This window comes from Platichthys flesus, chromosome 8 (assembly GCF_949316205.1).
Source record: "Platichthys flesus chromosome 8, fPlaFle2.1, whole genome shotgun sequence".
Lineage (NCBI taxonomy): Eukaryota > Metazoa > Chordata > Actinopteri > Pleuronectiformes > Pleuronectidae > Platichthys > Platichthys flesus.
The window spans coordinates 14,094,180-14,107,668 of NC_084952.1; the positions used below are offsets into that span (position 1 = coordinate 14,094,180).

Genomic DNA, 13,489 nt, shown 5'->3' on the forward strand with positions numbered 1-13,489 from the left:
CCACAGAAAAATAAAAAAGCCTCTGCCTTTGCCCGAACTCCAGCGTGTGCGTAAAAGCCCTATTCCTAATTTCTCCCTCTATTTTACTGCCATTATTCAGCAACTCTACACCCCTCACATCTGACAGTATGCACCAAAGAGCAGGGGCCAGGAAATACTGAGTGGTGTGTGTTAATAAAGGCCAATGTGGTGTTGATAACCTATAGTCAACAACGGAGCTGCTGAAGTTTACACAGCCATTGAAAGACTTGGGAGAGAAAGTCGTGAGGGAGAGAGAAGAGGGGACAGTGGCAGAGAGGAGAGAGGCAGCCTTTCCATACAAGGAGAGGTAGGGGGAGAAAAGAGAAGGAGGGGGAGGAGAAAGCGAGAGAAAGAGAGAGGAGGGTAATATGAGGAGATACATTGAGAGAGTGAGGAGGGAGGAGGAGGAGAGAAAGAGACAGAGATAAAGACAGAGGATAGAGGGATAAAGGCTGATAAGGCTGCAACAGACAGCTCCTGAAAGTCTGGAGGAAGAGAGGAGTGAGTGGATCTGTATCCTCCGCTGCGGCTTCTATCGCTCACTGATCCAACACAGGTAGGACTCGCTCACACTGAGCCTCCATTCATTCTCTGCACTGCCGGCCTCTCGCTGAGGGCTGACTTCTTTTGCATCACCAGACCAAGCTCAGTTTTTTTTGTCCTGTATTTTTGAGTTAAAGCAGTGCAGTGGTAGATGAAGTAGAAGTCACTAATAGTTTAGAATGCTAAAAGTAAAGGTTTTGCTTTAAAGTTCAGTTTGAATAAAACAACTCTATGATAGAACATTGGCTAAAAATATATTTAAATGTAAAATGAGAATGAATTATGTTTGAGAGTGACATATTCTTATATCTATGGGATTAGTATGATTAATGCATTAACATGTAAACATAATTTTAATGTTGCAGCAGTTCAGTTTTAATTCCATGTAAACTTCAAGTGCTTGAAACTGGTTTCATCTATAACACGCATAAATATTAGTATTATGTAGAATTGAATTCTGCAAGTTAATGTCGACTAACTTCAGGTGTTTATGTTGAGCCGGAGAAGTAGATCAAGTATAAAGCAGCGCCAAATGGCACCATTCAAGTCAAGTACCACAAAACTGTACTGTTGTTTTTTGTTTCAATAAAAAGAATGCACACATGGCTGCACATGCACCGTCGTCACTTCTCTCTCTGTCTGAGGTGCTGCTGCCGGTGCCGCTCATGATTTCCCCTCCACCAGTCATGTTTCTGGGCTCCTGCTGTGATGCATGCCTGACCAAATGTGTCTAGTCTGTCCGAGCATGAAAGAGAAATGGTACGGTCCGATGCACATTGTTCAGGGGAGTGTTTAAAAAAAAAAAAGAGGGGGTAATTAAAGACAACTCCTGAATCCACCACCTCACCCCAACAAAATATTTTACAGAAAAATCTTTGCCAATACAGCAAATTACCTCCCTGCTATCCCCTAGTTAAAATGAACATACCCCCCTCTGTGTGCACAAATCTGTGTTTGTGCGTGCATACCTGCATGCCTGTGTATATGAGCTGAAGCTAATGTGTGCATTATCTCTGCATGAGGCTGCTGTAATTGCAGAGTGAAGGTGCCCATGGGGCGGCAGCGGGTACATTTGGCTCAGCTCCACATCCCCTCGTATTATTGTGTCATGTGCCGACAGAAAAAAACAAAACTGCTGCATGTGTCTGTCTGAGCTGACTGACGAGAACAGGTCTGTGGGGTGAGTGCATGTGAGTGTAAACTTTATGTCAAACGAGAGTGCCTCTGTATGACTCAATAAATACCATGTGGCCTGTTATTATTATTACTGCTGCATGTGTTTCCAGCAGCGCACATCAGCTGGCTGCCTGGTCTCTGTGCTGGCTTGAATCGTTCAGTGTGTCAATGTGGGAATTCAAGAAATCTCTCTTCAGTGTGTTTTTGTGTCAGAGTGGCAAGTTCAGAGAGAAGGTCGAAGGACCTGCCGAGCTACATCTCAGTGTGATTAATGGCTGCTACAGCAACAGAGATTGTATGACAACCACGAACACGGCGGCCTTACTATATAACTGAAAATCACTTACTGCTGAGGTGCATGCTGTGAATTTCCAGTTAAAAAACGTTGATCTTCTTTGTCTGGAATGTGCTCCGTGTGTGTATGTGTGTGTGTGTGTGTGTGTGTGTGCGTGTGCGTGTGTGTGTGTGTGTGTGTGAGTGTGAGTGTGTGTGTGAAAGAGACAGAAAAACAACTGTATCTTTACAGCAGCCTGTGACGGGGCTGACCTCCTTTTCTATACTAGACACAGTGGACGGAGCAGACGGGACAGTAGCAGTTAACATCACACACTGATGTAAAAAATCCCCGGCTCCAGCTGGTCAACTCCCATTAACCTGTGCCTGTGCCTGACCACAAGTGCAGGGTCAAAGACTGAGAATATCATCATGATGTCATTTTTCCGAAAGAAAGTTAGTTTTGGAGCAAGTTGCACAGATCTGAACCAGGAGCTTCATCTGCCTCCAGCAAATCCGCCAGCGAGATGATCAGATGGCAAAGCAGGGACGTTATAGCTCGGAGCTGTGTGTCTCCACACTTATTTTGATGGTAGGCTGTGAGACCGGGCAGTGGTTAATATACATTTAATGGAGAGAGTGGATTAATAAAACACTCAGTGACGGATCAGGCTGTGGTCAGAAAAGTGTCATAGTTAGAGTTTTGCAGCTATATTGGCAGAGTAATACAATCTGACCTCTTGAAATAGATTTCAGGGACAATGTGCAGCTGGACATGAGTGTTATGTGCGTTGGTGTGTGTGTGTGTGTGTGTGTGTGTGTGTGTGTGTGTGTGTGTGTGTGTGTGTGTGTGTGTGTGTGTGTGTGTGTGTGTGTGTGTGTGTGTGTGTGTGTGTGTGTGTGTGTGTGTGTGTGTGTGTGTGTGTGTGTGTGTGTGTGTGTTGGTCGACCAAATTTAACTGTCTGCATTCTGCAGCTGCTTTGAGGTTTAGTTATAGTATAGTAACCCATAGAATCGCCACACAAGGCCGTGAAACATTACTCTCCTTTTCTGTAACACAGAAAAATATCCATCTGTCGTCAAGTCATAAACTGTCATCTCCAAGCTAAAACATCTGCCATTAAAACGCAACTCGAGTGTAGTAACATTTCCTTGCAGTGCAATTTTGTCCAAAGTACATAGAGGTTTTTCTTGAACTACATTACAGGGGAGAAACGTCACTTGCAAGTATCACATCATCTGTTCAGGCAACCTTTTTTTTCAAACTGTGTCACCTCAGTGGCAACCTTCTCTTAGTGTATTTGAGAATATTTAAAAATATAAATTAGAACACATCTAAAAACAGCAGACACACAATCTGAAACACAGACACACTGCAGTAGGAACCAGACACAAGAGTTGGGAAGGAGAGCAGAGATTGGATGAGAATACGAGTGGAAAAGGTGGAGAGGAGGATGAGATGGAAGGAAGTGTGGTTGGGAGGGGATGAGTGCAAAGGGAGGACAAAGAGCAGGAAGACAAATGGCAAAGCCTTGATTTGCTCTCATGTCCATGGGCACTGTAAAAACACACACACACATTACAGCACAGAGCAAGACCTCAGGTAAAAATAAATGAAGATGTAAAAACACAAGTGGTTCCTCTCTCTCTCTCTCTCTCTCTCTCTCTCTCTCTCTCTCTCTCTCGCTCTCTGTCAGGCTGAAATGTGTTTTGAGCCGTTAACATGCGCGTGCCATCGACCGAACCTGTCTCTCTGAGTCGAGAGTGAGTGTGACTCAGCAGCCAGCGGTCAGTGGATGGTCAGTCGGTGAGGTCAGTAGAGCAGCACAGCAGACGGGATTTGGATCCACCCTCAGCGATGTCAGCCGCGTTGTTTTATTTCGGGGCCGCGTTCTGCAGCAGACGTTACAATGACAGAGATGAATGTTAACCGCCCAACTGAGTAGCCGCCGACTGGCTCTGCACCAACACATGCTCGGGTCAGCCCTGAAGATTAGTAGGCACATTTCTTTTAAATGGAAGGTTTGCGGGTCAATGGGTTCAAAGAGCTTTGCTCCATGATAAAATAAAAGTGTTGTGATATGAGGTCACAGCCGTGGAATTTTCCCTGTTATACTGATTTTCCAGGATTGTCTGGCTTTGGTTTCCTACATGTACACGTAAGGATCCTTTCGTTTGTCTGCCGAAGATTTCTTGCCAAGGTACTTTTGATTTGAAAATGCACCACACATTTCGTGGCGTTTTTTTCACACAGCTCTTCTTCATTTCTTCATGTCTTCCAGATGATGTCATCGGAGCACCTGACCTGTGGTTGGCTGCAGCAGCTGCTCGTTGTTCTTCTGAAGCTGGGCCTCGCTCTCGCTGGGCCTCTGCGATCACCTGACGGGACTGGATGCACAGCCAAGGGTCCTGCTTCTTACATCCTGGTCTTTACGGGTCACTGGAGCCCACAGGCCTTCCCCAAGCAGTATCCACTGTTCCGCCCCCCCGCACAGTGGTCCAAGCTCATAGGTGAGAGACTCAGGAGGACAGAGAAATTGTTCTCTGGAACCTTTTGCCTCTAATATCGGATAATAATCTGCTGAATGTGGATCAGTGAGGACTCAGGCATTATTAGTTTCCATGTGAAAGAGGTGCTGATCATAAGATAGGGGATCTCTTTCACCTTAAGACCTTTGTCTTTAACAAGGTGTCAGATGTTTAGGTCCTCATCATCAGTGTACACACACACACACACACACACACACACACACAGGGGTGAGAGATGTTAATGAGCAAAGCAGCAAGAGGTAGAGAGAAATCAGAGAGACAGTTTAAATGCTACCAGATGGGGTATTCTCTCTGTTTGTCTAACTCGTGTCTCGTGGTATCTTTAATATTTCTCTGTTGCCTCAACTCAGTCCTACGCTCTCTCCCACATTTCCGCTGGTTCACCACCGCATTGGCAGTAAAGACTGGAGTCAAGGTTTCGGGGGTTAGTGAACGTTGGTGATGATAGTTGGAGTGTCGTGGGGTCAGACCGCTTACCTCAGAGAGAAGAAGAACAAGAAAAGATTCAGGCCCCCTCTATTCTGTCTTAGAGAATGGAATGGATGGCAGATGTCTTACATTTCCTATGTGTGCGCATGTTTATACAAGTGTAAATTTGTTTGTGTTGGACCCCTATTGTGCATCTTCTGTGGCGGACGAGGATTTGTCTGTTGTCTAGTTCTTCCTGTGTTGTCGTAAAGCGCTGCCAAAGGATAATGCTCCACTGAGTCTTTACAGAAACCCCCGTAAGGGCTTTTAACGTTCTGGGGTAACAGGCACTGGGGACACAGGGGGACAAGGAATGGACAAGAAAGGAAAAACATTAGGGTCTCCGTGGACTGACAATCCACCGGTGTGGCAAAAAAAAAATGGTGGAAATTGAGTTTTCCATAGCTTGGCGAAAAGCCCAACTGGTGGAGGGGTGTGGGGGCCTGCAATAGTTATGTGTTGCTTAATTCTGTGGAGTTGAAGGACCAAGGACACTGCCAGGGGGAAGGTGGAATGGAGTTTGTCATGGCCAAAGAAAAAACACATGCAACTTAAGAAGGGCGGGACATAGACTTTAACGTCTTGGTGGGGCGTGTTATCGGGTTTCAAGGTCTTGATGCTTGTGGGAAATTTGTTAGGATGGAAATGTAATTAAGTGCAAAAGTAATGGCAGTTTGGGGAGAAACAAGATAGTGTGTGAAGTGTGCTGCGCGCATTGTGTGTGTGGCTCGGTGCGGTGTGTGTTTTAATACATGTGTCAAGAGCGTTTAAGTGTAAATGCAAGGTTGTGTATGTGGCTCTGAAAAGTGAGGTAAGGCAGAACCATCAGAGCATTTGTCAGCGTGTTTCTGGCTAACCTTACTCTGCCCTTAAAACGACTGGCAGGCCATTGACTCTGTGGGTTTCAGCACGGAGCTCCAGTGCCTGCAGTACGAAGAGTTTAACCTAAATCCGTCTCTTCATTCTTAAAGGATTTCATAGATAACCAGAACTGAATATGATAATGTGAAGCAAATGGTTCTGTTGGCCTGAAGGGAAAGAAAGTATTTGTTTCTGAAGTTTCATGCATTTTTGTCCTCTATCTGGCGGCTCACTCAGAGATCTTCACCTCCTTCCTCGCTGCTCCAGTCTGTGTTGTGGTTTATTTCAGTGACATATAGAGATAGAGAAAACTATGACTGTGCAATAATGCCAGAGACACACATATTGGCAATTTCTTCAGAATTATCGGTTCAAGTGCAAGAAGTAAAATACAGGCTCCATGCTGGAAATGATCTCACCGTCTGGCTGTGGCTCTGTGGTACCTCAATGACATTGATATGTATTCCAGTGAATGAGTATCTTACTCCTGTCTACTTTATTGTGCTTCTTTTCTCCCCATAGCGGTGAGCCACACTCGTCATTTTCGGTTGTGGGAGGAGGGCGCCCCAGCCAGTGCAGGGGTGCAGATCTTTGCTGAACTTGGGCTGACGGTGGAGCTGATGAAGGCGGCCAAGGAGGCCAGGAAAAGACGCACGGTTGGCGCCATGTACCGAACGGCCGGCATCCCTGACGGCATCGGGCACAGCTCCACGGAGTTGCTCATGCAGCCCCGGAGCTCACTGGTAAGCACGCATAAAAAAGAGGGAGAAAAAATACTTACAATTGCTCAGACACAGTAAGTCCCACAAACCATCTGTTTGACTAAATCTACTCAGTCTTTCAGTGACCTTCCCGTAATGACCAAACACTTCACCTCTTCTTTCCACCATCCAGTCAGACTATGTTTAGCTCAGTGCTGAAGCCCTGCAGCCAGGAAAGCCCACATCCATCCTGCACCAGTCTGCGCTCTGTCTGCTGCCTGTCCCACTGAACTCTGCACACTCAGGATGATTTTCCCTGAAAAGAATCGTTGTGAAATATGCTTGTTCCCTTCGTTTCTGGAGGAGAAGATTGATTCTGTACAGTGAACATGAAGCTGGAGCCAGCAGCATGTTAGCTTAGCTTCAACATGAAGACTGCAAACTAACAACAAACCAGGCTCTGTCTGGACCTGTTGCAGTTACCTCCTGGAGTCCAGTGACCCTCTCTGACACTTCACTGTTTATATGGATCAGATAAAAGACATTAAGACTTGCTGGTGGACAGAGCTTGGCTAATTCCTCCATCAATTCTTTATGCTAACCAGCTGATGGCTTGAGCATCAAATCTTACAGAGAGATATGAAAAAAACATTGAATTTCTATTAAAGGTTCAGTGTGTAGAATTATGTGACATTTAGTGGTGAAGTGGCATATTGCAGCTGAATACCCCTCACCCCACCCTCTCCTTCCAAACATGAGAGAGAACCTCTGGCAGCCTCCAGTTGTCATAAAAACTCAAAAGGGGTTTAGTTTGTCCTGTTTGGACTTCTGTAAAACACATGGTGGCCGCCGTAGAGAGGACCCATTCGAGAGTAAAGAGAACAACAATTCCTGCCACGGAGATTATTTTATATACACTTTCTGCCAATAGATCCCTTTCACCTAAATCTTACACACTAAACCTTTAAGTCTGCGAAAGTGGGGCAAATATTCCCTCTAGTTTCTTATTATCCCTTTTATTCTTGTACTATTTCAAGGGATTTTGGAGGCTCAAGGCAAAAGAGATGGGGGGGCCCAACATTGAATATAACCGAATAAAACAATACCGCATAATTACCATCTTTAAACTATTCTTTTACCATCCAAGTTATAAACAATAATGCTTTGTAAATCAATAAAGATCCACAACCATCCCAGTCACGTTATACGCTCCATCTACGAAAACACAAAAAGGAAATGTTGCACTGAAACGACTACATGCTCCCAGATTTAAACAAATTAGTCCCACAAGACGCCACATTTAAGGTCAATAAAGGGGCTGATACATGTGGACTGTGTTTGGCTAAAGGCTCAGTGTCCAGCTGGGTTGCACCTTTGCTGGTTGCTGGACTACAGGATACCACTGGTGCAGAATGGTGAGTAAGTATGGGAGCCATGGATCCTAGGTATTCATCCATAAAGTATTTCTTTATGTGTAAAGCACATGCAGCTGATAAATGAGAGGGGAAGCAGTGAAGAGGGAAGGGGGCAATATTTACTGGAGCTCTAAGAAATTGGTGGGTTCCTGCCTGAAAGTCTGTTGACCTACATTTATTTATTAGTTATTCCACTGCCTGAACGCGAGGGTCCTTAAATATCATAAACACGCTTGTCAGAGGGCATCTTTGTTTAGCGCTCGTTATGGGCAGCCGCTTACAGCTCGTCGTCTGGTTACAGGATGTCTGCGTCTGCTTTTAAATGACTACGTCTGTTTTAGATTAGTGGAAAAAATGGCAGATGAAAAAAAAAGTAAACACACAATATGATTATTGTGCGTTTGTGTTGAATGTCACTAGCCGAATGATACAAATCTGTTGAAAGCTTTGTCTTTCGTCGTACTTTCCTGTGTGTCTGTATCTCTCTCACACTCTCCTTTATAAATACCATCCCGTCCCTCCTTCCCACAAACCAAAACATTCATTATACGCAACGCTCCAAAAATCCCAAACACATATGATTTTTATCTCAGTAATTCATCAGCCTCCTGCTATTGCTGTTAAGTGTGTAATTCAAAACAGACAGATAGCAGCAAACAAGTTCCATTATATAAGTACCATTTGGGATCCAGTTGGCATTATCGCTGAAGATTCAGCGTTCTGTACCATCACCGGCATCACGGAAAATGGGTCAACGTTAACGGAGCATTTAGGTGCTCGTGCCGCACGACTGTGCTGCGTGTTTTCTTGATCAACTCATTCTGTCCGTGCCTCCTCTAAAGATTTGCTGTGATGAAGAAAAAGTGAGGAGGATCATGGGAGCTTTGAGTAACTGTCTGTACTCCAGAAACACTTCCTGGCCTGTGCAATGCAAACCAGATCGACGAGGGATACCCCAGAGTTGACATCCTTGCTGAGTGGCCCAATGGATATAGCAGGATGGCTTCTTGGAAAGAGACGCTGGTTCAGGGCAAGAAGGACAAGAGGAGGGAGCAAAGTTAGTGAGGGAGGAAAGAAAGGAAGGAAGGGATCCGCCGAGGATTCTAAAAAGCAACAGAGCTGCTTCTAATTGGATTCCTCTGCTTCTTGCCGTGCACCACATTTAAGCAACAGACCCTGCGCGTGTCTTATGAACACAGCCTGACCCCCACCACAAGTGGCGAGCTGGTCTGATGTCTGTTCCTGCACTCTTTCATCCAGCACTCTATCCGACTCCAGGCCAGCCTTTCCCACACATCCAAAGATGTCCAGACCCACCCATCCGACCCTGAGCACAGCTCCAGGTCCTTGAAAGTCGGGCCACAAGTGAGAAGGCGTTTTCAGCTGTGGTGTTCTCTGGGTGTCTGCCACCTCAGCGTGTGCTGACCCGTAGGCCACTTCCTGTATGAGGTCACCAGCTCTCGGAAAACATCCATCACACAGGAGACACTGTGTAACCCTGGACAGGAAATGGACTGGGTGCATGGGAGCACACACATGCAGTCCCCAGGCCCTGCCTTTACAAATGTTAGAGTTTATAAATCCTGCAACAACAGTGTGTGTGTGGTAAATTGTAAAAACAACACATCTTTATCCCAATTTTCTGTCAACCACACACTGATGGAGCAACATCTGGAACAGTTAGGGTTCATCTTCTTCAACCGCTCTCTACCTACATTACTAGTTTTCATTTAACGTACTATCTTCAGCAAAACATATATCAATAGACAAGGGGCAATGTAACACTTCTTTTCCTTTTCTCCACCAAAGAGGAAGTGAACAGCTCGTCCTCATCCAAACTCCTGCAGCTCGACTCTTGACTGGAGCCATGAAAAGAATCACAGATGTGATCTGGTCTCCTGTGGGATTGATTATAAATGTATTTCCCTGCACGTTATTTATTTGCAGTTACAAATTTACATAGTAAAAATACACATGTAATCACATTCAGGATGTTTAAACCAGTTATCTTGTACGAATCACAAGTGTTTTGTTTTGGAAGATGATGTAGAAGACAAAAACTGTGTTGTAAGAGATATTAGAATTTATCAAGATGGGGACCTGCGTGTGCAGTTATTGAGATATTTCAGTCTGGACCCAAGTGGGGAAGTGACCGACAAAGACACAAACATTTTAAACCTCCTCCATTTCTATTAATCCTGCTTTTATCTATAAGTCGCTGAGTAGGTTGATTAATAAATAACTTATCTAATCAAGTTTATTTGATCCATGTTTAATTTTGCATGGTTAATTCTCCCTATATTATTTATTTTAATTGTGAATTTAATATACCAGGGGCGGCAGAGCACTTTAAACTAATTGCACTTTGTGTCTCTGTTCATCAGTTGTCTCTGATGGTGAAGCTGATCCCCAGCCCTGACTGGTTTGTCGGTGTGGACGGCATAAATCTTTGTGAGGGCAGCCAGTGGAAACAGGAAGTGACCATTGACCTCCAGCCGTATGATGCAGGGACGGACAGCGGATTCACTTTCTCCTCTCCCAACTTCCCCAGCAGTCCCCCAGAAAATATCACAATGGTGAGCTCCTGCATCGGTCACCAGCTAGCATCCGTGCAAAGATTTCATGGTGACACAAAGCAATGGGGATGGCTGTCGTTTTATTCTTTAAATAGTTCAGCTGCATGGGAATGGGGCATAGGCATTAGCTGTCTCCACTTAAATGATTGGTTGGTGGCCCTGATGCCCGACCCGAAGAGATTTGAGTAAAATTGGCCCCTATTACATCATACACCATCTATCCCATTCTACCATGTGTTTTAAAGTGAGCTATTGTGTTATTTAAATGTTAGACAACAGTCTGCTGGGTCTCCTGAAGAATCAAACCACACTGTTTTGCTCATTTATTTTTTTCGCCGACTTGCTCAGATCACATCTCAGATGCCAAACCACCCGGCCAACTCCTTCTACTATCCACGCTTAAAGGAGCTTCCACCAATCGCCAGCATAAGGATCACCCGACAGAACGGATCACCTGGCCATCAATCCCCGATGTCCAATCACATTCTGCCCAACTCTATCAACCCCCGGCGCTTCTCAGGTGAGACCCACATGGGTGGTACCCATGCTTTTTACATGGGCGGTCAAACATTTAAAACCAGATGATGATTAAAAGGAATATCCACAAAGACGTTCAAAATGCTAAACCAGCAGAGATCACTGATACTTGTGTTGACTCACACATACTTCTCTCATTTCTCGTCCTCTCTCTGCTCCACGAAGTGACACCACTGGACTGTGAAGTGTCTCTCTGGTCCTCCTGGGGTTGGTGTCTAGGTCCCTGCTCCAGAGGTGGTGTTCGTCACCGCACGCGTTACATCCTTTTGCGGCCGGCCAATGCTGGGACCCCCTGCCCTGAGCTGGAGGAACAGGCTGAGTGTGTCCCACACAGCTGTATGAAACTCCAGTAACCCACTGAGTGCACTGTTACAGACGCTGCCAGTATTCAACACTGACTCTCATGTTATTACTGCTGGACTGAGAAATGTTGCTGCATCTCGAGCATCTTCTTGATAATGCAGCGGGTTGTTTTGTCTATGCTACAGCCAGATTGGGGGGAATTTTAACCTTGCTGCATTGTCGGTGGAGCACATTATCTTTTAGAGTGTACGCTCCTCCAGGTGTATTTGAATGAATTCTTTAAACAAAGCGACTGTTACACATTGCTCTGGAAGGACAATAGAAATGCTCACAGGGAGACGCACAGCCTTCGTTCTCTCACAAACTTTTACGAGACCTATCATTGTTTGTTCGTTTCCAACCATATATGTATTTAAAGTTCAAATGGATAGCGGCACAACAGAGTCAAAAATGTACATCTTGAACATGTGCACACAGAAATGTTCACACAAAGGTCCTTGCACATACTGCACACATTCAGGCATTAGTTTACATAGGTAACATATCCATGCTTGACACGTGCAGCTCTTTCAAAAATAACCTCACACCCTGATTTTTAAATATCACCTTCCGCAAACATACAAAAATGGATAGATGGCTTAAAGCATAGGGCCAGTATGAAGACCCATTTTGTAACAAGATGCAGGTTTTTATTAAAAAAGTAAAGATAAACATTTGTTTTATCATCTCTTTTGATATTTTAATGTTGATATTTTGTATATACTGTATAATGTTTCTTATCTTGTATAAGTCATGAATAAATATGGAAGTGTTTTTCAGTTGGAAGACATCTGTGCTGATGTGTTACCCTGTATAACTTTGGATTTGCAGTATGTTTTATGTAAAGGCAAAGTTTGAATATAGAACTCTTGTAAAGCCAAATGACATTCTGTATTTGCATTGTTCCAGTAATACAATTCGACTTCTCTTTATTTGAACTCTCACAGCCTGAGAGCAGAAAATACACAGCTGTAAATATCACAGTATGAAAAGGTTACGATGCCTTACATTCACCAAAATAGAAGTGACTTATTTATAGATGAAATTTATATGTATTCTCCTGCTTGTCCTACAGCTTGATAACCCAGTGTTTCATGCTTTAATCTTGGTGTTTGACAGAATCATATAATACAGTAATGTCTAAATGAACATGCCGTAAGTGCTCACTGGGTGAAATCAAGTTTGTATCAGTGTAGCACCGCCTAGTGGTCATGATAAACAACTCAAGTACTACTACTGTCTCGACAATTACCACTGCTGTTATAGACGACGACGACAACAACAACAACAACAACATAGTCATTTTAATTTCAGTAAAAACACAAATAGAGATAATTAATCTAAGGTATGATTTACCTACTTGCCTTATATTTAGTAATATGTTTTTTCTGTAACGTTTTTATAATTTTTTTTCTAAACTATACCTTTTTATTTGTTTGTATGTGGAACAAGAGGCAGATTTACACCGGAAAGGTGAGTAGGAGAGGTGGTGAGCCTCCCAAACTGAGGGACAGTGCACCTTGTGATTAATGTAGCATAGACTGAATACGTGAGATGAGAAATAACAATTTAAAAAATATAAAGGACGTTTAAAATGGAAATCTGACATGAGCGTATTCGACATAAACCAGGAAAAGAGTTTATGCCCTATTAATTATGCAAATCCGTCCGATTTTAGACTATTGTGAGAAAAAAATTATGAAAATGTTTTCCTCATGCGCTTAGGCAAAAATAGAAATGAACACCAGCTCTGTTCTGATCTTAATAACAACTACATCAATTGTGATATCTACCTAGAAAAGTGCAGGTTTGACTTGAAATGAAAGAATGTCGTATTTCATGGACGGGGATGAACTTTTCGTCCCTGAGACGAGGAGGTCCGCCTCTGCTGCGCAAAATCCTGCAGGGAAAAAAAACACAAAACAAAGCGTCCCACGGTGGTTTGTGTTGCGCTGCTCGGGCCCGTCACTAGAGGTCGCTGTCGCCGCGCATTCTCTCGCTGTGTGCCTCCGCAGTGCTGCCTGT

General features: G+C 44.1%; 1 protein-coding gene across 2 annotated transcripts; it reads left to right on the top strand.

Annotated features, from left to right (window-relative positions):
- The first annotated feature begins 372 nt into the window (after nucleotides 1–372).
- spon2a (spondin 2a, extracellular matrix protein) lies at nucleotides 373–12,692 on the top strand. Of its 2 annotated transcripts, XM_062393165.1 has the most exons (6): nucleotides 373–577; nucleotides 4,297–4,525; nucleotides 6,416–6,636; nucleotides 10,394–10,585; nucleotides 10,934–11,105; nucleotides 11,288–12,692. In XM_062393165.1, the coding sequence occupies exons 2-6, from the start codon at nucleotides 4,297–4,299 to the stop codon at nucleotides 11,473–11,475; spliced, it is 1,002 nt and encodes a 333-aa protein (XP_062249149.1). In that variant the 5' UTR covers nucleotides 373–577; the 3' UTR covers nucleotides 11,476–12,692. The 2 variants fall into 2 exon arrangements, with proteins under 2 accessions (XP_062249149.1, XP_062249150.1); XM_062393166.1 differs by lacking the exon at nucleotides 373–577 and having other exon boundaries at nucleotides 4,063–4,525.
- Nucleotides 12,693–13,489: the final 797 nt, after the last annotated feature.